This window comes from Pristis pectinata, chromosome 9 (genome assembly GCF_009764475.1).
Source record: "Pristis pectinata isolate sPriPec2 chromosome 9, sPriPec2.1.pri, whole genome shotgun sequence".
Taxonomy (NCBI): domain Eukaryota; kingdom Metazoa; phylum Chordata; class Chondrichthyes; order Rhinopristiformes; family Pristidae; genus Pristis; species Pristis pectinata.
Genome location: NC_067413.1, coordinates 32,069,845 through 32,093,460, shown reverse-complemented (window position 1 = coordinate 32,093,460; position 23,616 = coordinate 32,069,845). Strand labels below are relative to the sequence as shown.

General features: G+C 40.8%; 2 protein-coding genes across 5 annotated transcripts in view; one reads left to right on the top strand and one right to left on the bottom strand.

The window, feature by feature from the left end:
* sntb1 (syntrophin, basic 1) overlaps nt 1–1,573 on the top strand; it is a 90,818-nt gene extending 89,245 nt beyond the window's left edge. For all 3 annotated transcript variants that reach the window (XM_052023785.1, XM_052023784.1, XM_052023786.1), the window contains one exon: nt 979–1,573. In XM_052023785.1, the coding sequence (XP_051879745.1) occupies nt 979–1,071 (93 nt within the window). In that variant the 3' untranslated portion in view covers nt 1,072–1,573. The remainder of the gene's footprint in view (nt 1–978) is intronic.
* A 9,125-nt stretch (nt 1,574–10,698) lies between these two features.
* mtbp (MDM2 binding protein) overlaps nt 10,699–23,616 on the bottom strand; it is a 65,318-nt gene continuing 52,400 nt past the window's right edge. For both annotated transcript variants that reach the window (XM_052022998.1, XM_052022999.1), the window contains exons 21-22: nt 21,088–21,153; nt 10,699–11,915 (exon numbers count right to left, since the gene is read on the bottom strand). In XM_052022998.1, coding sequence (XP_051878958.1) covers nt 11,877–11,915; nt 21,088–21,153 — 105 coding nt within the window. In that variant the 3' untranslated portion in view covers nt 10,699–11,876. The remainder of the gene's footprint in view (nt 11,916–21,087; nt 21,154–23,616) is intronic.

Below are 23,616 nucleotides of genomic sequence, written 5' to 3'. Positions count from 1 at the left end.
ATTCTTATGTTCTTCTTGTGTTCCTCCAGCTGCCTGGCGTAAGCTCTGGAATACTTTCCCTGCACCTCTGCAGTTCTTTCCTGGGTTGCATTGCTTAAAACCCATTTCTTTAAGCTTTTGATCAAGACCTAATATGATCTTATTAAACTCCCAATATTTCAGGGTCAATTTTTGCCCAAATGCTCCTGTAAAATAACTTGATGTTTTACTACATTAAAGGCACTATATAATGTTATTAATGAAGTTGACAAACACATTGAACTATTCCTCCACTGAAATTAAGTGTGTAATCAAACATACCTCATTGTGGTTAAACAGATAAATGTTGGGTTAATTCAGGAATTTGCACAGATAAAATACCATTGGTACTTTTAGTTGGGTGAACACCATCCACACCAAATATACTTTGGAGAAGTGCAGAATTTAATCTTAACACCTTGACCGAAATAGCATGATGGAGAGCTTGATGGAGTCTTTTCAATGCATTGGACAGGCCTTGTGCTGTGGGACAGACTATTGATACAAACTGTTTAATAAATAAGCAATATTGATTTCAAAAAAATGTACACAGTCTTTTTATCCCCAGGGTTGGGGAATTAAGAACTCGAGGGCATAGGTTTAAGGTGAGAGGGGTGAGATTGAATAGGGACCTGAGGGGCAACTTTTTCATTTCAGAAGGTAGTCCGAATATGGAATGAGCTTCCAGAGGAAGTGGCTGAGGCAGGTACATTAACAACAATGAATTGGCAATTGAACAGGTACGTGGATTGGAAAGGTTCAGAGGGATATTGGCCAAACGCAGGCAAATGGGAATATCTTAGATGGGCATCTTGGTCAGCATGGACTAGTTGGGCCAAAGGGCCTGTTTCTGTGCTGTATGACTCTAAAAGCAAGTAGAATCTTTTTCTATATGCTTATACCGAAGATGGATCAAACCCTGTTAAAACTCACGACTATTCTCTTTTGCTTCCCATCTAGCAACTGGACCTTCATTCATGTCCGAAACCCATTGTGTTCATCATCCACTCCTTCCTTTCAGCAAAGATTGCACGGCTCGGCTTGCTGGCCTGAGGTAGGAGCACCTGCTCAGTGAAGGAACACGTCTCAGAAAGGGCTATTGTTCAGGAACTGCTGGATAACTCCAGAAGGCAGAGCGTAGCTGTGAGGAGCGGGATATTTAATCTTTAATAGAATCAGACAAATAGTTTATTTAATAGAGAAAAGATTTGTAACAATCCAAAATGAATTTTAAAGGCACCTTGCTGGTTTTATAACATAAAACTTTGAATTCTTTTCTATACTGCTGTGAGAAGTCTAATAAATTTTTCAATCATTGTTGGTAGAAAATCATAATCTTCTCCATCAAATTCACAAACTAAAGTCTCTGTAATGTGACACCTTATTCCTATTTGCCTACTGTATAAGTGAAGAAACACTCATCATTTCAGACAGTGAATATTATTTTTAATTTCAGTCTCTAACAAGGCTGTTGCCAATTAGATTTTATAAATATGTAAAATGAGAATTAAGTTTAAATCACATTATATCCATATTAAAAAAAGAGTTGCAGCTACTTTGTTTCACTGTTTTATTTTGGCTCGAGGGGAAATCACTTCCTGATTGGGGACTTTTAACATAGTCTTGGTTTTGCTGAATCTGTTTGTGGTTATCTGCTTGTTTCTGCTTGTGCCAGTTGTGGCTGAGTCAGTAGACTTCCCCTTCCAGACAGAAATTTGTGGGCACGAGTTCACTGCAGAAGCCTGAGCACACAAATCTCAGCAGACACTTGAGTGCTGAACTGAGGGAGGTGTAACTTTCAAATGAAATGTTAACCCAAGAACTTGTTTGTCCTCTCTGGTGCACGTAAAAGATTCCACACACAAGTCTAAATTGGAGCAGGGTGTTCCTGGTGTCCTAGTTGATAATTACTCATCATATTGCAGCATACATCGTTTCCTAGTGTACAACCCTTCAAAAAATAAAAGTACTGGATTATCAGTAAAACACTTAGGAAAGTCCCAGGGTCATGGATGTTGCTACACAATGCAGGTTATTTTAGTATGAAATCTTACCATTGGTCAGAAACTGCTCCAATCATTGTCATACTTATGAAGTTCCTTCAAACAAGAACTGGTTATCAAACAAAATAACTTTAAGCTTTCACACCTCATATATTTATATTTGTGCTAAGCCTAATCCAACTTGATTTCAATTTTGATCTCTATAACCTGGGAAAGAACTGTTTAGACAGCACTGCAGGTTTCTTTCTGTTTGTCACTTCAACAGTGGTCAGATTGTGCAAGAGCCTTGTTTTTGCACTCAAGTTTTAAAAAAAGACTGGTTCTGATGATTTGGCATATTTGGGTGCTGTCTTTGCAAATGGATAAAAGCGGCAAGAGTTGGGTTGCCACTTTTGTTTTAGTCTCCTCATTGAAGTTTTAATTATGATGAGGTTCTGCAACTCTCCAAATAAACCATGTGTTTTTGAAAGACTCTTGCTACCTTTTAATTAGCAATGGTTAGATAAAACTTCTTTTGGGGTCTAATGAAGTAGTTATTTCTGATGATTCAACAATTCGGTGTTTGGCTCCTTTTCTCAAAGTAATGATGGAAGATCCTGGGTCTGTGTAGGGTTGGCATTGGGTTCATCACTCTATGTAGACTGACCTGCTGTGGTCTCTCCAGGAGATAGGTCATCAGTAATGTCAACTTTACTTTGTATTTAACAGTGAACAATTGCCAACTGATCTGATTACATTGCAAGTTAAAACATTAAATTAATAGGGTCATCAAAATGTTCATAGGCCAAGCTAATTAGTTAGTAGCTTACAAATAAATCATGTTATAAATAAAGTACATATTTCAACATGTACCTTTGATAGTATGTGAACTTGTGGAAGTATGGCATCCTCTTGGCTGTCATTATTTCTACTTGGGTCAGTTTGTTTTCATATTTTGATATTTAGACAAAAATTGGGCAACTGTGTGTTGCAACAAGTCCTTACAAACTAATTTGTCCACATTAATCCTAGGGACTAGGAAGAGGCCATTTAATGAGTTTATGTCACTGTTCTGAGAACCAGCTCTGTGCATCAGTCTTTGCCCTGTGTTTTTTTTTAATCTTTGTTAACAAAATCTACCACATGTTATTCTATGGACATTTTGGATGCGAGGGAGGAGGCCAGGTGGGTGGAAAATGAAGGCAGTTAAGATAAGTGCTGCATAATTGTGTCTCAGTGTTTGCTGCTATACTTAGATCCATTTGTTCTGAAGTGCAAGAACTACAGCACAAATGGTACCAGCTAAATCACAGTCCGTGTGCGTTTACAACTAGTACTTATACAGATGACATTAATGCAAAATGTTCCAAGGCACAATACAAACAAAATTTGATACAGAGCCTCAAAGGAACAGTAAGTGTCCTGGGGAGGGGTCCTGACCCGAAACGTTGACCGCCTGCTTTTCTCCACGGATGCTGCCTGGCCTGCTGAGTTCCTCCAGCATCATAGTGTTTTTCATCTAGATTCCAGCACCTGCAGTCCTTTGTTTCTCTAGTAAGCAGACTTAAGACTAGAAAATGTTTTAAATAAAGAGAATATGGTCCAATGTACTAAATATAATTCAACATGATTCAAATTGCCCAGTATTGCACACAGTATATTACTGCTTGAAATTCAAACAAAACATTAAAGTTAGGTGATCAAATACTGAATATTATTGCACTATTTTTCTGAGTTCAAAATGCATTGTGGATGTAATGGTGATATAATTTAGCTTACATCACCTTCACACAATTCTGTGATACTGTCTCCTTAAGTATCTCATGTAACTATGTATGAGCAAGGGTATTCAGCCAGTTTTCTTTCACATGTGGTAATAAGCAGATATAAGCATTACAGAGGCACTTTAAGTTGTAACCCTCTCTCGAAATTGTAACGATATTTATGCCTTGAAGGCCTTTTATTGTATAAACCACCTTACCTTCTCAACTAACTTGTAATTTTAAAATAGCCACATTTAGAACATTCCATCTCTATCATTTTGAAATTAGAAGCCTTGAGACAAGGTTCAGTAGTTCAATGTTCAAACGTGCTGTGAACATTCAGTACATTGGATACTACTGTAGCGGTTGCTACCACGGAATAAAACAAGACTCACTCGGAGGATTGCCAAACAGAACTGGTTTATTTTCCCGCCTTGCGCGGGCCCTTTAAGGGAGAAAACTCCCGCCCAAAAAAACCGGCAATGACATAAGTCCTACGTCATCAGGACTTTCCCGCGCGCGGGTTCTCCCCGTCGCTCGGAAAGATGAGGCCCGCCGCCATCTTGGGCCTCGTCGCTCCGACACCGCGCGACCCGACTGCCGAGCCGGTTCGCCCGACTAGACGGTGAGTTGCCACACTACAACTGAAAATTCTGGTCATTACAATTCTTAGCCTTGATAACAAAGGTTTTACTTGATTTTCTAGTATTATTGGTATTGGTATATTATTGTCACTTGTACCAAGGTACAGTGGAAAAACTTGTCTTGCATACTGATCATACAAGTCAATTCATTACACAGTGCAGTTACATTGGGTTAGTACAGAGTGCATCCTAAATATGCAAATGCATATGCAAACTGGATCCTAAATCAGCAACCCTTTACATACTGTAATTCAAGAAAATGCTACAAATGCTCATCAGCGCAGACTGCATTTGTGGAAAGAGGAACCATTGAAGTTCCGGGTTATAAACTTTCATCAGGTTGGAGTCAGTGAAGGATCACGGGATTGATCCCTGCAGTGAGAGCCCGCTCTTTGAGGAGAGTTTGGTCCACGGTTACTGGAGGTTAGGAGAACGTGAGGTGAGCTCATTGAGAAACAAGGTTCCGAGGGTAGTTTGACAGGGCAGATGTTGAGAGGTTAGAGTCGTAGAGAGATCCAGCATGGAAACAGGCCCTTCAGCCCACCAAGTCTGTGCCAACCATCGAACACCCATTCACACTAAGCCTACATTAATCTCATTGGTAGAATCTGGGGACAATCACCTACGCACTAGGGGCAATTTACAGTGGCCTATTAGCCTACCAACCTGCACATATTTGGGATATGTGAGGAAACTGGTGCACCCAGGGGAAACCCACACAGTCACAAAGAGAACATGTAAACTCCACACAGCCAGCACTCGAGGTCAGGATTGAACCTAGGTCTCTGGCACTGTGAGGCAGCGGTTCTACCAGCTGTGCCACTTGTTTCAAGTATTTTTGGACACCAAACAAATATTAGAAAAATTAGAATTACAAAAACAAAAACAAAACTTAAAAAACAAAACTTAAAAAACAAAAATTAGACAGGAAAGTGGACAAGGTACAGGAACAAACTTTACCCTGAACAGTAGAGCAAACTCAAAAGGCCAATGGCCTTCTCTGCTAATTTTATTCCTTCTCATTTATATTATTATACATTTATTTCCACTGCTATAAAAGGACTTGCAAACAAGCAGGTTTCAACAAATTATAAGTAGCTATTATAATTATTAGGGGAACTTTGGCAATAACTCTTGTCAAGCTCAAAAAGCAACTGTAGCCCAATGTAACTAGCATACGCAACTAGATCACAGAAACAACAGCGCAAAACTCTGTCGTTGCACAGCACTATATTTAAACATGCACACTGACCTAGACGTATCGCCACTGGTTTTAAATCTTTGAACTTCGTCCCCAGCAGCATCTTCAGAAGGACTTCAGTGGTTCTGGAAGGCAGCTTATCAGCATCTTCTGAACAGGAGTTGAGGATGGGCAATAAATGTTGGCCTTGTCAGCAACAACCACATCTTGAAAAAAATAATAAACAAGCATGTGTAAGAATGTTTCTTTAGAGTTTAGAAGAATGAGGGGTGATCTTATTGAAACAGGTATTAAAAGAGAAGGTAGATACATTTTTAAGACCAAGGAATTGAGGGCTATGGGGAACTGGGACAGAAGAGGAGAGACGGCCTGGGCCAGATTAGCCATGATCATGTTGAATGGCAGGGCAGGCTTGAAGGGCCTGGTGCCATACTCCTGTTCCTCATTTTTGTATTACTAATGTTGACCATTCTCCTAGCTCTGTACTTATTATATCCAATACCTCCAACTTCTAATGAAATCTCTACAAGCTGTGATCAGTAATTTTATGCTGTAGACCCACAGCATCAATTTCTGGTCATCTGCACCCATGAATTTGGAGGCATAAATACTTGACCCCAATGCCTGCAAAGCACAAGCCCTGGTATTTACATATTTAAAGATTCTTGTAGCTGAAAAGGTGATTTTAAGAGAAAAGATGTATTTAATTTTTGTCTAAATGCAATACTTTTTTCTTTGAAGGAAATCTCCACTTTTGTGCTCATCCTATTTTTCATGTTATTAATCTGACGATTCAATTTGTGACTATAAAACTTGCAGCCCATGTTACTTCCTCGTGGTTAGTTGTGATTTAACAGAACCTTGAAGAATACTTTAGAGGTTAAGCGAAGCAGTTATCAGTTTGAATGAATGAGCATCCAACTGAATCCTAACTATATTAATTTTCTTCCTGAAAATGGGTCTAAATTTTTCGCAAGCAAAATTTTTCAGAAATCTGGTATGCTACTTTTAGGCAACTTCCTGGAATGAAGATTTGCATTGATGCATATATAAAAAAAATTAATGTAAGGAAAACCTATTCTGCAATGACAAAAGAAACAAAACAGTTGCCTTTGTTCCACTGCAATGATTGTGAACAGGCAGATACTTGCTACAGCAGCACTGGTAGTATTATGGAGATTTGAAAAGACAGACTGGGTTATGGGAGTAAAAAATCAGGAATAAAGCAGACAGAATATAGTGGAAGTCTAGAGTGTAAGCCAAGTACTAAAGTAATGGATCAAATGGCAAGGTTGGAGGAAATAAGTCACATGAGGGTGAGCTACAGTCATAAATGGCTTGTTTGAAAGTAGATTACTGGGTGATCTAGTTGAGATGTTGAAGGTAATTTGATAGGGTAGAGACAATCTATTTTCTCAGGCAAAGGGATTGCAGAAGATGGAGACATAACCTTAAAATTGGGGCCAGGTTGTTTGGGGGAGAATGCCCTTAACACAAGTCGTTATAGAAATCTGGATCTCTCTCCTCTAAAAAGTTACTGGAGCTGGGGATATGTAACTGAGTAATGCAATAGACTCAACGGGTCAAATTACTTCTTCCTGTCGCTTAAATCTACAGAATTATTTTCACAGAAAGGCTAACAATTGCAGAGCATAACCGTAAAGGACTATTAAAAATTATGAAAACTAATGCAACAGAAAGGGATTTAACTTACTCGATTACCTGGAAGTGATGACCTTTGTTGTTGACCTTTACTTGAGCTCTTGTCAAGCTGTAAAATAATTTCCATCATCAGCGTTTACAGGATCTGGTACAGAAATTTTTGGAGCGCTTCATTTTCCCTTAAATTTTTCAGCTGACATTTCTCAAAGCTGTGGACTAGAAAAGCAAAGTCAGATTTAATAAAGAGGAGCTTAATTAAAACAAAGTCTTAAAATAAATTCATCCTGTGGGCTTTTATTCAGACCTGAAAATAGAAACACCAAGGTTAAAATTTGAGCTGTTGTATGTGTTAAAATGAGATAAAGTAATGGATACAAAACATGAGTGGAACTAAATGAATGTTCGATTAGCACAGATGATTTTACTGTATTATTTTCAGTTTGTGTGGAGGATTCCTTTATTGCAGTTGAATTGAAGAACAATCAGGAGAATGGATGATACAGTATACTGAGTGTCCTTTCATCTGATGGGATGAAATTTGAAAGAACACAAAAGTGAGAAGGGTGTACATAGGCAATCAGAAGTTATCGGGAAGCAAGCCCACTAACCTTGCACTGAAGTAGTAGTCTCACTTAACACAGTTCATCATGGAGTATTAGAGCAATACGGCACAGATACAGGCCCTTCGGCCCAACCAGTCTATGCAAGGTCCCCACCCAGCTAGGTCTCAATTTCCTGCATTTGGCCCATATCCCTCCAAGCCTATGCAAGTGCCTCTTACATGATACCTGCCTCAACAATTTTGTCTGGCAGCTCGTTCCATATACTCTGCATGAAAAAGTTGCCCCAAAGGTCCCTTTTAAATCTTTCCCTATACTTATGCCCCCTTGTTTTGGACTCCCCCCCCCCCCCCGGGGAAAAGACTGTTACCATGCACCTTTGTCAGTGATAATAAATCTGATTCCTTATCTATGCCTCTCATAATTTTAAACACGTCTAGGTCACTCCTCATTCTCCTACGTTCCAAGGAATAAAGGCCTAGCCTGGCCAACCTCTCCCTATAACTCAGGCCCTCTAGTCCTGGCAACATCCTCGTAAATTTTTTCTGCACTCTTTCCAATTTAACCATGTCTTTCCTGTAACAGGATGACCAAAACTGTACACAGCACTCCAAGTGCGGCCTCACCAACAACTTATACAACTGCAACATCATGATAGCTGGTGAGGAAAATATAAAGAATAGTGGCACATTTTGAACATTTATGAACAGATGGGTTGTCAGTTACATTGGCGGAGTAAGTAGAAAGAACTTTACATTGCAATTGCCCATGAAAATGCAGGATATGAACTAAGCACAGCAGAAATGGAAAATCTATTTAAATTCTGACACCTCGAAAAATAAAATCATTCAATTTTTGGTTGAAAAGATTTCCTGGGAAGTCTTTATGGACTCACTCTTTTAACTTATTTATTGCAACTTCCTTAAGCACTTAAGTCTGGACCTAAGTCTCTGAAACAATGAAAGACTTTTGTTCATTCATTGGATAATATATGACCAGCCAGTTTCAAAAGTAGACAAAGAAAAAATTGAGAATGCTCAGCCAAGAAACAGAGTAATGAGACAACAGAGCACTTACCAGGTGTCACTCATTTATATGTGCTTACTTTTGTTCCGAATCCTCCAACACTTTCTTCTTGGGCACGTATCATAACAATCTGTAACACCATTGCATCATATTGCATGGAAACTCTCCCACACCCTTCACTTCTCCACCTCTCATTCACTTCAAAAACAATCATTCAAAAATCTTTATGCAGCTTTAATCCTGCAATCTCCTCCAGATGGCATCCTGAAAAGGATTCTACTCAATTTGGGTTTGCACACACTCTCTCCCCTGCTCTTTCACCAGTGTCTCAAAGCTTTTGGTCATCATGGATGTGCTCTATAAAACTGTTTGCCTAAAACTGGTCCAATTGACTATTTGTCCACACCTTCAGTTAAAACCCATCCCTAACCAATAGAATCCCCACTCAGTGTACTAATTCCTGCTCAGATCACAATGTAAAAGATTCTACATCAATATGTTTTTAGTGTTACATGGCAGGAAGCTGGAGATGTTATTTTCCAACATACACATCAAGTACTCTGGTAAATATAACAGTCACCAAACCAGCAATGCTGAGTTTTGCTTAGATATTTATTTTTATTTATTCAGAAGATGAGGTGTTCGTGTGCAAAGTCAGCATTTAAAGTCTAATGCTAATTGCCTCTGGAACCATATGATTTACCTAGACGTGGGAGATGGGTAATTTTAAGTTTGCTGCGTAGAGGGCAAGGTTGGCAAGTTTCTGTCCTTGAGTGACATTCTAGGCTTTTATGACATTCTAGTAGTTTCAAAAACATCAGTCCTGAGATTAAATCAACATGCGAGAGAAAAGCTAATCACCTAAATTTTAAAATTCCCAGCTTCCATGCCGGGATTGGAATCCACTTCTCCCAATAAATAGTCCAGGCTTCTGTACACTGATAGAATTGCTTAATCACAATGCCACCATACCTCCATTTAAGACACAACCAACCTATTCATACACACTGTGGCAATCTTCAAGTTTACTATCAGTGCAAGATTAGGTCAAAGAAAACCCAGCACATTCCAGTAATCAAAATCCAATAAAGAAGGTTAGTATCAAAGACTGCAAGAGATAGCTAACAGGACTGTTGAGAAACCTGTAGTTATGTTACTGATCATTTAAGTAGTATCGTTCCTTTGGGGCACATAATGTGCGAGAATTTAATTAAGAGCTCCTTGTTCCTTTGCTGAACGTGTCAACATAAAAAGGACCAAAATAATTACTGCTTTTACTGATACAATAAACTAACATTTTAAAACATACAAGGTTTGAGCACATAATCCACAAGTGATACTTAAACGTGCCTTCAGCTTTCACTGATGTATTATGTACCATGACAAAAGAATACATAGACTACAGTAAGTTTTAATTATAAACAAGATCACTTCACCATTTAACAAAGCATTAGTATTTTCTTGGTAAAATCCAAGCTAAAAATTAATCTCGATAAATTTATACTAGCAAAAATATCTCAATCTGTGAATACAGTCATAAATTAAGCTTTTTATTTAGTTTTAAATAGGTAGGGATAAAATTCACAGGTTTTTTTTGGCGGAATTTAGCAAGCCTTTAAATCTATTAAGATAGAAAAACCCAGCCTTGTAAACTTGTGTATCAACTACTCTCAGTAACACAACCCAAAGGCAGCAGGGGTACAAGAGGCGATTTGCAAATGACACTGGCAGAAAGCTGTCCATTTTCTTTTCCCTTCTTTTAGTGAAATGAAAAATGTGCTTTATTTCCCCAAGTTTAATAATATAATTAATAGCCGATTACATCTAAACAAATACTGAATAAAAGATGATCATAAACTTTATTCCTTTGTATGTTCATTTGCTGCATTACAGGGGTATAACCCACAATAGGAAAGTAACTAATGTACAAGTTCACTTTAAGTAGTTACACTACAAACTTCATTTGCAGGAAACATGCTCAGCTTTACAGCACATCCAATTAAGTAATTAAAAAAAACTGTAAGTAACAATGTTCTTTTGAACCAGTTACAACCCACAGATCAAAAGCTAAACAAATCAATGACCTGAATAAAAATCAGAGCAACTCCTGAATCTTTAAGAAAAAGTTAGCTGGGGGGGGCGGGGGGGGGGGGGGTCGACATAATTGTCAAGTCAAGTCAACTGCAGGCTAACTACCAGCAATAATCTACATAACTGGACCAAGCTCAAAGTCTTAGGTCTATCTGATTGCGTTTAGCACCAAAGTGAATCTTCCAAAAGTTATATGGCAGGCTATTTCCAAAGATTTATTTACTAGCATTTTTAAAGAACATATTAAAATAGCATTATTAAAGAAGCATTAAAGCATCATAAATGTGACTGCTCCCTAAGTTTACTGTGCCTTATATGGACAAAGTTTTTGAGGTCTTGGTGAGAACATAAACACTGCACAAACTTCAGTTTCATAAACTTCTCTAACTAAAAGAGGCAGTGATTCTGGATTCTCCCATTTTGTCATATAAATTTCCATCAGTTCAAGGGCTCTGATTTTTTCACCCAAATCATTTAATCATGTCCCAAACAGTTCTCAATAAACAGATTTTTGATTGAGCTGATCTTCAGGCACACTTGTCACATGCACGGTTACCGAAACTGGAAAGATGGATGTAGTTTTGACATCAATAAAATTAATTGGAAAAAAAGATAATATAAACTTTTAAATAACAAACTCTGTAAAAACTTGATTCAAAGCTCCAACTTGATAATAAAAAGATTTTAAAATTCAAAACAAAAGCACAGAATACAAAAATAGTATTTAATTTCTACAATTATACTGGCATCTAATTATCTTAACTTTCAGAATAGGCAAAATTAAATGAACCAGGCGTGCAGCATAACTCCGCATCACCTTATCTTTGACAACATCATGTTAATTCCAAGTGCGAAATGTCCAGATAAATGTTGTCTGATTTAGAAACAATCTTCATTGGGATTTCCAGTTCTTGCACAAACATGGGATTTCACTTCTTGTCGGCCTTTTCCAACACCCAGTCGATCACCTAAAGGAGAAACAGCAGGCATACTTGATTCATAAGAGTTGTTGCTTTTGCCTGCCTCTGTATTATACTGCTTTTCCAGTGCAATCATCACAATGACCTTTAAAGAGCTTGTAAAAAAGAACAAATATTGAAGCGAAGCAATGAGCCATTGTGACCATTTGGGAATAAAAGATGGGCTTGAGGAGGTTCTTAAAGCTAGCGAGACATGAAAAGGAGAGGTATAGGGAGGGAGCGGCAGTAAAGGCTCTCCCACTGATGATGCAGGAGCTGGGGAAGTGGCAGAAGAACATGAAGTGAAAGTACCAAAAGGGAAGCATGCAGCTGGTAGAGTTCCTGCCTCACATCTCCAGCAAAGCAGGTTCAATCCTGACCTCTGGTGCTGTGTGGAGTTTGCACGTTATCCTTGTGGCCTCATGGGTTTCCCCTGGGTGCTTCAGTTTCCTCCCACACCCCAAAGGCATGAAAGTTGGTAGGTTAATTGGCCACTGTAAATTACCCCTGGAGTGTAGGTAAGTGGTAGAATCTGCGGGGTGGTTGAAGGGAACGTGTGGAGAACAAAATGGGATCAGTACTGGGCCAAGTGTAAATGAATGGTCAATGGTGGTTGAAGCAGTTTGGTGGGCTGAACTGCCCATTTCTGTGCTGTATCTCTCTATGAACTCAATAAAAGGTAGGTGGAGGTTGGCTGGACCAAATCCATGGAATCAGCTGGGTGAGAACAAAAAGCCAATGTAACGGCCAGATAAACGCAACAGAAAGACGAGGCAGATGATGGATGCATTAGAACAATGGAAAGAGGAGCACGTCAGCCATTCAGCCCCTCGAGTCTGTTCCATTCAAAGAGATCATGGCCGATCTGATCTTGGCCTCAGCTCCAACTTCCTGCCAGTTGACCATATCCCCAGACTTCTCTACAGATCAAAAATCTAGCCATGTCAACCTTGTATGTATACAATGACTCTACCTCCACAGCTCTCGGAAAGAGAATTCCAAACATTCACCACCCTCCAGGGGAAGAAAGTCCTCCACATCTCAGTTTCAAATGGGAAGCCCCCCAATCTGTAACCATGGCCCCTAGCTCTCAATTTCTCCCTCGATGGAAAGCATCCTCTCTGCATCGACTAAGTCAATCCTGAAGCATATCGATATTATGGAGGAGGTGGTGTGGGCAGTCTTGAAGCGCATAAAGGTGGATAAATCCTCAGGGCCTGACCAGGTGTATCTTAGGACGTTGTGGGAAGCAAGGAAAGAAATTGCTGGGGCTCTTGCAGAGATTTTTTGTATCTTCATTAGCCACAGGTAGGGTAGTGGAAGACTGGAGGATAGCTAAAGTTGTGCCTTTATTTATGAAGGGCTGCAAGGATAAGCCAGGGAACTACAGACTGGTTATCCTTACATAAAAAGTGGGAAAGTTACAGGAAGAGATTCTGAGGGGCTGGGTCTATTTGTATTTGGAAAGGCAAGAACTGATTAGGGATAGTCAGCATGGCTTTGTCTGTGGGAGATCACGTCTCATTGATTTTTTTTTGAGGTGACCAAAATAAATGATAAGGACACAGCAGTAAACGTTGCCTACATGGACTTTAGCAAAGTCTTTGATGAGGTCCCCACATGGCAAGCTGGTAGAGAAAGTTAGAATACATATGATCCAGGAGGAGGTAGTAAACTGGATACAAAACTGGCTTGGTGGTAGGAGCCAGAGGGTGGTAGTGGAGGGTTGTTTTTCAGATTGGAGACCTATAATCAATGGTGTGCCGCAGGGATTGGTGCTGGGTCCTTTATTGTTTGTAAGAGATATTAATGATTTGAAAGAGAAAGTAGATGGTATGATTAGTAAGTTGGCAGATAACACCAAAACTGGTGGTATAGTGGACAGTGAAGAAGGCTAAGTTAACAACAGGATCGAGATTAACTGGGAAAGTGGGCAAAGGAATGACAGGTAGAATTTAGCTCAGACACGTGTGAACTGACACAATTTGGAAGTTAAACCAGGCCGGGATATGCACTGTGAATGGCAGGGCAGTGTCACTGGACAGCAAAATGTTGGGGTACAAGTACGTAGTTCCCCGAAAGTGACGACACAGGTAGACAGAGCGGTAAAGAAGGCATATGGTGTGCTTGCCTTCATCGGCTAAGGCATTGAGTAAAGGGCACCACGCTGCAGTTGCACAAATCGTAGGTTAGGCCACACTTTTAGTTTTGTGTATAGTTCTGGTTGCTCAGCTATAAGAAGGATATGATTAAGCTTGACAGGGTGCCCAAAAGAGTCACAGAAATGTTGCCTGGACTGGAGGGCTCGAGTTATAAGGAGAGATTGGATAGGCTGGGATTGTTTTCCCTGGAGCAAAGGAGGCTGAGAAGTGACTTACAGAGGTTGATAAAATAATGAGGAGGATAGATAGGGTAGATAGTCACAGTCTTTTTCCCAAGGGAGGGGCAAGTTTTTCCATAAGGTGAGTTGAAAGGAGATCTGAGGGGCAAATTTTTCCATATGGAGGGTGGTGGGTAGATGGAATGAGTTGCCATTGGAAGTGGCAGACGCAGGTACAATTACAATGTTTAAAAGACATTTGGACAGGTATATAGATAGGAAAGGTTTAGAGGGATATGGGCCAAATGCAGGTAAATGGGATTAGCAGGGTTAGGTATCTTGGTCAGCATGGACAAGTTGGGCTGAAGGGCCCGTTTCTGTGCTGTAAAACTCCATGAATCTATAAGCACCCCCAGAATCTTATGGGCTTCAATAAGGTCCCATCTCATTCTTCTACATTCCAATGAGTTATAGGACCATCCTGCTCAGTTGTTCCTCATTAGACAACCCTTGCATCCCAGGAAATAAAATGGCAAACCTCCTTCCAACTGCATCCAAAACAAGAGGGGTTAAAAAGGAGTCTGTGAAGGATGGAGATAAAAGGCTAACACTGACCTACGGACAACATAGAGGTGGTTTAGTAAGCAGTCTTTAAGGCACAGATGATGTAGAATTTGAAGGATATTACTGGATCAGACAGGAGGGCAAGGATTTGTCCTGCTTAAATGGGTCAGACTGGGTGGTGGAGAGAGGAAATGCAGTGAATGGCAAAGGGACAGATGGCTCCAATCTCGAATAAGAGCTCCCAATATTCTGTCAGAGTCAATTTTATTTCACACTGGAAGCACAGAAAATGGTCATGGGGCTGAGGGATGTGTTGGAGTAGGTAGAAATAGGCCAGCGATCAGCAAGGTGAAGGTTACAAGTGTGAGGAAACAGCCCAGGATGCTTGGGGCTGCAGAAGAAGTTTAGCAGGAGGGGAAAGGGTGGGTAGTTCAAAGGTAATGTGACGACTTGGTCAAATACCTCCCTCCTGCCTCCCCAACCTGTTCTAGATCATGGCTGATCCTGTACTTTATCCTCACGTTCCCTCTAATCCCCATACCCCTTAAAATTCAGTGGCCAAACATCAACCCATCTCGGCCATGAATAAACTCAGTGACTGAACTTCCACAGTCATCTGTGGTGGAGAACTCAAAACATTTACACCACACTGATTAAATAAATTTCTCATCTCAGTCCCAAATGGCCAAGTTATTCTGAAACTTGGCCTCAACTAATCAAATATGACAGGAGTTACAAGGAGGCAGTCACACCTCAGTTGCAGGATGTAGTTCTGGGTGACCGTAAGGAAAGGAAAAGGTGATAGGCAGTCAGTGCAGAGTACCCCTGTGGCCGCTCCCCTCAATAACAAGTATACCGCTTTGGATACTGTTGGGGGGGAGGGGTGAGGGGGAATGACCTACCAGCCACAGCGTCCAGGTCTTTGGCACTGAGTTTAGCTCTGTGGCTCAGAAGGGAAGTGGGGGGAAAAGAGAAGTAATGATAGGGGATTCATTGGTTATGGGAACAGACAGGAGATTCTGTGGCTGAGAACAAGACTCTGAGATGGTATGTTGCCTCCCAGGTGCCAGGGTCAGAGACGTCTTAGATCAAGTCCACAGCATTCTTAAGGGGGAGGTTGAGCAGCCAAAAGTCATGGTCCACATCAGTACCAATGACATAGGCAGGAAGGGTGATGAGGTCTTGCAAAGTGAGTTCAGGGAGTTAGGTGCAAAGTTAAAAGACAGAACCTCTAGGGTGGTGATCTCAGGGTTGCTACCCATGCCACGTGCCAGTGAGGAAATAAATAGGAAGGTAGTGCAGTTTAACATGTGGCTAAGGAGGTGGTGCAGGGGAAGGGCTTCAGATATTTGGATTATTGGGCCCTCTTCCAGGGCAGGTGGGACCTGTACAAATTGTACGGTTTGCACCTGAACTGGAGGGGGACCAATATCCTTGCGGGAAGGTTTGCTAGCGCTACTCGGGGGGGGGGGGGGGGGGGGGGGCGGTGTTGGGGGTTCAAAGCTGAGTTGCAGGTGGATGGGAACCAGAGTGCAGGGCAGCAAGTGGAGTAGCTGTGGGGAAAGCAGATGTTAAGCCTACAAGCAAAGACAGCAATCGACTAGTTGATGAGGATGGTGGGACTAATGTTCTGAGATGTGTCTATTTCAATGCAAGGAGCATTGTAGGAAAGGCAAATGAACTTAGGGCATGGATCAGCACGTGGAATTATGATGTTGTAACCATTAGTGAGACTTGGTTGCAGGAGGGGCAGGACTGGCAGCTCAGTGTTCTGGGGTGCCAATGTTTTAGACATGATAGAGAGGGAGGCATTAAAGGGGGAGGGGTGGCATTACTCATCAGGGAAAATTACACAGCAGTGCTCAGAGGGGACATACTGGAAGGCTCGTCTACTGAGGCAATATGGGTGGAACTGAGGAATAAAAAAGGGATGACCATGTTAATGGGACTATATTATAGACTTCCCAATAGTCAGCGGGATTTAGGGGAACAAATTTGGAGAGAAATAGCAGACAGTTGCAATAAATACAAGGTTGTGATAGTAAGTGATATTAACTTTCTACATATTGACTGGGACTCGCATACTGTAAAGGGATTGGATGGGATAGAGTTTGTCAAATGAGTTCAGGAAAGTTTCCTTAATCAATATGTAGAGGTCCCAACTAGAGAGAGCATGATACTGGATCTCCTCTTAGGAAACAAGACAGGGCAGGTGACAGAAGTGTGCGTAGGGGAACACTTTGGATCTAGTGATTATAATTCCATTAGTTTCAAGATAATCATGGAGAAGGATAGGACTGGTCCTCAGGATGAGATTCTAAATTGGACCAAGGCCAATTATGATGGCATCAGAAGGGATCTGGCAGGCTGTTTTCTGACAAAGAGATGCTTGGTAAAGTGGGAGGCTTTCAAAAATTAAATATTAAGAGTACAGAATCTGTATGTTCCTGTTAGGATAAAAGGCAAGGCTGATGGATTTAGGGAATCTTGGTTATCGAGGGATATTGAGGCCCTGGTAAAGAAAAAGGTGGCGTATATCAGGTTTAGGCAGCTAGGATCAAATGAGGCACTTGAGGAGTATATGCAAGAGAACACCCAAGAGAGAAATCAGGAGGGCAAAAAGAGGACATGAGGTTGCTCTGGCAGACAAGGTGAAAGAGAATCCCAAGGGTTTCTATAGTTATATTAAGAACAAAAGGGTAGCAAGGGACAAAATTGGTCTTCTTGAAGATCAGCGTGGTCATCTATGCATCGAGGTGAAAGAGATGGGGGAGACCGTAAATGAATTTTTTTGTATCCGTATTTACTCTGGAGACAGACATAGAGATTGTAGAACTGAGACAAAAGAGTAGTGAGGTCATGGACCATATCCGGATTACGGAAGAGGAGGTGCTGGCTTTCTTGAGGCAAATTGTGGATAAATCCCCAGGGCCTGACAAGGTGTCCCCTTGGACCTTGTGGGAGGCCACTGCAGAAATTGCAGGGGCCCTGGCAGAAATATTTAAAATGCCCGTAGGCACGGGTGAGGTGCCGGAGGACTGGAGGATAGCTAATGTTCCATTGTTCAAGAAAGACTCTAAGAATAAGCCAGGAAATTATAGGCCAGTGAGCCTTATGTCAGTTGTGGGCAAATTATTGGAAGGTATTCTAAGAGACAGGATATACAAGTATTTGGATAGACAGGGCCTGATTAGGGATAGTCAACATGACTTTGTGCATGGTAGGTCATGTCTAACAATCTTATAGAGTTCTTCGAGGAGGTTACCAAGAAGGTTGAAGGAAAGGCAGTGGACATTGTCCACATGGACTTTAGCAAGGCCTTTGACAAAGTCCCGCATGGGAGGCTGGTCCAGAAGGTTAAGTCGCTTGGCATTCAGGATGAAGTAGTCAACTGGATTCAACATTGGCTTAGTGGGAGAAGCCAGAGAGTAGTAATAGATGGTTGTCTCTGACTGAGGCCTGTAACTAGTGGTGTGCCGCAGAGATCAGTGCTGGGTCTGTTGTTTATCATCTATATTAATGATTTAGATGATAATGTGGTAAACTGGATCAGCAAATTTGAGGATGACAGCAAGCTTGGGGGCATAGTGGACAGCGATGAAGGCTATCAAAGCTTGCAGTGTGATCTTGACCAGCTGGGAAACTGGGCTGAAAAATGGCAGATGGAATTTAATGCAGACAAGCGTAAGGTTTTGCACTTTGGGAGGACAAACCAGGGTAATATTTATACAGTGAATGGTAGGGCTCTGAGGTGTCCAGTAGAACAAAGGGACTTGGGAATACAGATCCATAATTCCTTCAAAGTGGTGTCACAGGTAGATAGGGTCATAAACAGAGCTTTTGGCCTACTGGCCTTCATAAATCAGGGCATTGAGTACAGGAGTTGGGATGTTATGTTGAAGTTGTACAAGACGTTGGTGAGGCTGGATTTAGAGTATTGTGTGCAGTTCTGGTCACCTACCTACAGGAAGAATATCAATAAGTTTGAAAGAGTGCAGAGAAGATTTACAAGGATGTTGCCGGGACTTGAGGACCTGAGTTATAAGGAAGGGTTGAATAGGTTAGGACTTTATTCCCTGGAGCACAGGAGAATGACGGGAGATCTTATAAAGGTATACAAAATTATGAGGTGTATAGATAGGGTGAATGCATGCAGGCTTTTTCCCCCTCAGGTTGGGTGAGACTAGAACTAGAGGTCATAGATTTAGGGTAAAAGGTGAAATATTTAAGGGGAATCTGAGGGGGAACTTCTTCATTCAGGGTGGTGCGAGTGTGGATCGAGCTGCCAGCAGAAGTGGTAAATGCAGGTTCAATTGTGACATTTAAGAGAAGTTTGGACAGGTACGTGGATGGGAGTGGTTTGGAGGGATATGGTCTGGGTACAGGTAGATGGGACTAGGCAAAAGATCAGGTCAGCATGGACTAGATGGGCCAAAGGGCCTGTTTCTGTGCTGTAGTACTCTCTGACTCTGTGTACTCCTCTATCAATGTTTTTATGCCAACTTGTTAACATACATGAAAAACACATGAAGCAGGACATGGTGAGCTATGAGTTACACACTTAATCAATTCAGATTCAATTTGTGAACTAGAAACAGGCTTACTGAACCCCTGCACAGTATGACCTGAAAATCTTTTTGTTTTAAATCAATTTATGTTGTGTTAAATTAGTTCCTTCAAAAGTAATCACAATTTTATTAATTGGCACTGCAGTAGTCCAAAGAGGTTATTTTAGGATGTCTCAGTGGAAGTAGACAAGCCATTTTCCATCATTAATAGTGTCATGGCAGGTGATCAATAACCCAGTGCCACTGCTGCTAAGAGGTTGATGGGATGAGTCACACTGCATTGAAAGAGACCACTTGGCCCATCATGTTTGTGCTGGCTCTTTTTAGAATATCAGACAGTACAAAACAGCAACAGGCTCTTTGGCCTGTCTACTCCAAACCTGATGCTGAATTAAACTAATTCTCTTCTGCCCGTACATGATCCACGTCCCTCCATTCCCTACAAATTTCATGTGCCTATCTAACATTGTCTTAAACACCACTATCCTATCTGTTTCCACCACTACTCCTGGCAGCCCGTTCCAGACACCTACCACTCTGTGTAAAAAAAAACTTGCCCTGCACATCTCCTTTAAACTTTTCCCCTCTCACCTTAGGTGCATGTCCTCTAGTGCTTTACATTTCTACCCTGGGAAAAAAGATTGTGACTGTCTCTACCTTTTTGGTATACCTAATTAATTTCATGACCCTTGCTCTTGCCACAGCGCTGCATTTTGTTTCCTTTAGAAGTATTTATCTAAGTCCCTTTCAAGAGTGACAGTCATCTTTCAGGTAGTGAATACCAGATCGCAACAATTCTGTGGGGAGGGGTTGGCTCATGTCTATGATGTCCACTAATATGCTGCTGACCCTAGTCTATTCTTCACGTCTCCATCATCAATATCCAACATAGGATATAAGTATAGGTACCTTCCAAGGGGTTGATGGTTGTGGAAGAATTGCTGCCTCTGTACAAATGAAAGTGATGAGCATCTAAGTCGCAGCATTAGGGAAGAATCCAATAGTTTAATCCATGACAAATCATAACCCCAATTACTGTTCAAATGTTGTTTAAGCCTGTCACTCAGAAGTGCTGTTCAGAGTTCAGCTTAAAACCAATCCATACACTACCCCTGCAAACAGGCATAAATTCCTGAATGAAAAAGCAACAAGACCACCCACATCACCTGGGCTAAGCATGATTGACATTTTCACCTTCACTGAGAGAGCTTTAAATTGAGATTATATTGTGTTACCATCACAGACAACATTAACTTCACTGTTACAAGTCATTGAAGAATTTTGATTCTTTTCTACAAATTGAATGATCGTGCTTGCCACTGTCTGAAGCAATATCATGGTACCATGACCCAGTGATACCTTTGAATTTCTGATGATGTCAAAACTTTGGATACAAAATAAGCTAGCTCAAAAATTACTGGTTTTCCAAAATCTAGGTGAGGTGGCTCTATTTAGACCACCATAGTTAGATAGGTACATAATTAAAGTTGTTCAGAAAATGAAACTAATGCAAACAATCTGGAAGCTAATACAAGAAATGCTGTGTGTTTTTGCCATGAAAGACATTAAAAAGGAGAATGCAATAGATGACTTAAGATTAGATTTGTTTAATAAGCAGTGTGGGCATTATATTGCTACAATGGCATAGGTGCAACTTCCAGTTTTAACCCAAAACACATAAAAGTGACACTGGAAAAGAGATTTCACTTTACAGAAGAAATACGCCTACCTGTCGAACGTTATTGTTTGCAGCCCTTTTCATTTCTTCATGTAGACCACGTGATGTTTTTAAATCCTATAATTAAAAAAAGGTCAATAAGAAAGTACGTAAGATTTTGTAAAATGACATATCATTTGCTTTGATAGTTTTATATAATGGTAGGGTCCTACCATCTTTGAACTAACAGTTTTATTCAGGGTTTTGCGTTGTTGGGCAAAATAATGGGTAAAAGGTTTAGGGAAAAGAAAATAAAGATGCAGAAACTCAGCAACAAAGGGAGGGATGGCAAGATTATGGGAAAGAAATCAGAAGTAGGTGGATCTTAAAGTATAATTTAGAAACCTAACAAATGTGGTGGCGTGTGACAAAGAACTTTGTAAAAGACTCAATGACGTTAGCCCACTGGACACTGATTGTTCTCATGCTCTACAATTCTCAACAGACACAAATAGTGGGACTTGTAACACCTAATGAGGAAAAGCTTTAAAAGAAAGTGATCAACTGGTTAAAAAGCTGATAGAGGACAGGCAGGCTAGATGGCAACTTAGTAGGCTGAACAAAAAAACTAAATTGCATCTACATCAGACTTCCAAAGGTTCTGATGAAAGGTCATTGATTTGAAACATTAATTCCGTTTCTCTCTCTACCAATGCAACCTGATCTGCTGAGAGTTATTTGTATGAAACTTGTACATTTAGGTTGTGGGCTTTAGTCTCTCTGTGTGTTAGCAGTAAAATGAAGAGCCCCTTGAACATGAAAATTCTGCATAATTATTTGAACTGGAAAGAAAGTGCAAAGGATGTAGAGAATCTACTGAAATAATAAATATGTCATTGTGGAAGCCCACCAGTCATTTCAATGCGCTCTGGCATGTTCCCTGACTTGCAATCATCCTTCCCCTGCTCCTCCCCCCCCCCACCCCCCCCCCCCCCCACACTAATGACTAGAAGGATTAGAAAGATCATTGGATGTCCATGACACATTTGCTGACAGCAAGACGGGTTTCTTCTATAGCACCTCCTATACCTGTGACCCCACTACAATGGAACAAAATAAGGGCAGGACATTGAAACACTACCCTTTCCAAGTCATACACCATCTGTATCACCACTGTTCCTTCACTACTGCTGGGCTTCATTCCTGGAATGCCCGACTCAATATCATTGTGAAAGCAGTTGTCTGTAGTGGTTCAAAGAGGTGGTTGTTAATGTACTTGACAGTTTCAACAATTTCCTCCGACAGCTCATTCCATATACAGACCAACCTCTGGGTGAAACTGTTGTTCCTCAGGTTCCTATTAAATCTCTCCCCTTTCACCTTAAACCTGTGCCCTCTAGTTCTTGATTCCCCACACCCTGGGAAAACTCCTGTAATTTCCTACAGCGTCTTCAAATAAAGCCCAAGTCCACTCCAATTTTTAGGAAAAAGATTCTTCTCTTTCAATAACAAACATTTTAGCAAAACTGATACTTTCTCCATTATAGAACACCATAACATCTGCAGTTAGATGCTGACTTTCAGTATCCATCACGGGAAGGAGATTTCAAATGTACATTTACATTCAACACTTCTCAGGAGGCAGTAATGGTTCTTTTCTCGGGAAATAATTTGATTTCTGAAGTCTTGAATCACCACATTGCTTGTGTTGTGGAAAGAACATTATTTTGTTATTAGAATGACCACGGTGGGTCATGCAATTAAAACTAAAGTAAAGCAGTACATTTTAAATTTAATAAGGCATGCTTGAGGCATGAGGAATGGATAAGTGACATGAATGTTTCAAAGCACAAAAATCTCAAAACTGTCTCTAATTAAAGCTGGATGTAATGGTGATAGACAAGTCGATGAATACAATCCCAGTGTGGAGGCCATCAGAAGCAAAAAAACAAACAGCTGGAGGAACTTAGCGGGTCAGGCAGCATCTATGGAGGGTAATGGACACGTGACGTTTCGGGTCGAGATCCTTCATCTGGACTGTAGTAGAGCAGTAAAATAGGGACACAGGAGACTGCAGAAGCTAGAATCTGGAGCAAAAAAAACAAACCATTGGAGGAACTCAGCAGGTCAGGCAGCATCTGTGGAGGGAAATGGACAGTCAACTTTTTGGGTCCAGATGAAGGGTCACGACCCGAAACGTTGGCTGTCCATTTCCTTCCATAGATGTTGCCTGACCTGCTGAGTCCGTCCAGCACTATTTTGCTCCAGATTCCAGCACCTACAGTCTCATGTGTCTGCAGAGGCCATTACACTTCGTCATCTCACCCTCCGTCATTTGAATGCTCCTTTACAACTTTAAATTTCCGCATGATTTTTCTTCAGCCACAAGTGCATATTAACTATCACACATGATCATGGAACTTCCAAGAATCTACAAATAATCACATGGTATCACAATTGGTAACTTAAAGCTTGCAGAATATTACTTCATAGGACCACAACCAACTAATTTCCATCCTTGAACTAAATCTATCATTACCATTATAAATTCCTTAAATTATACTTAATGGATTAGAAAGTACTCAGTCGCAAGTGTTAATG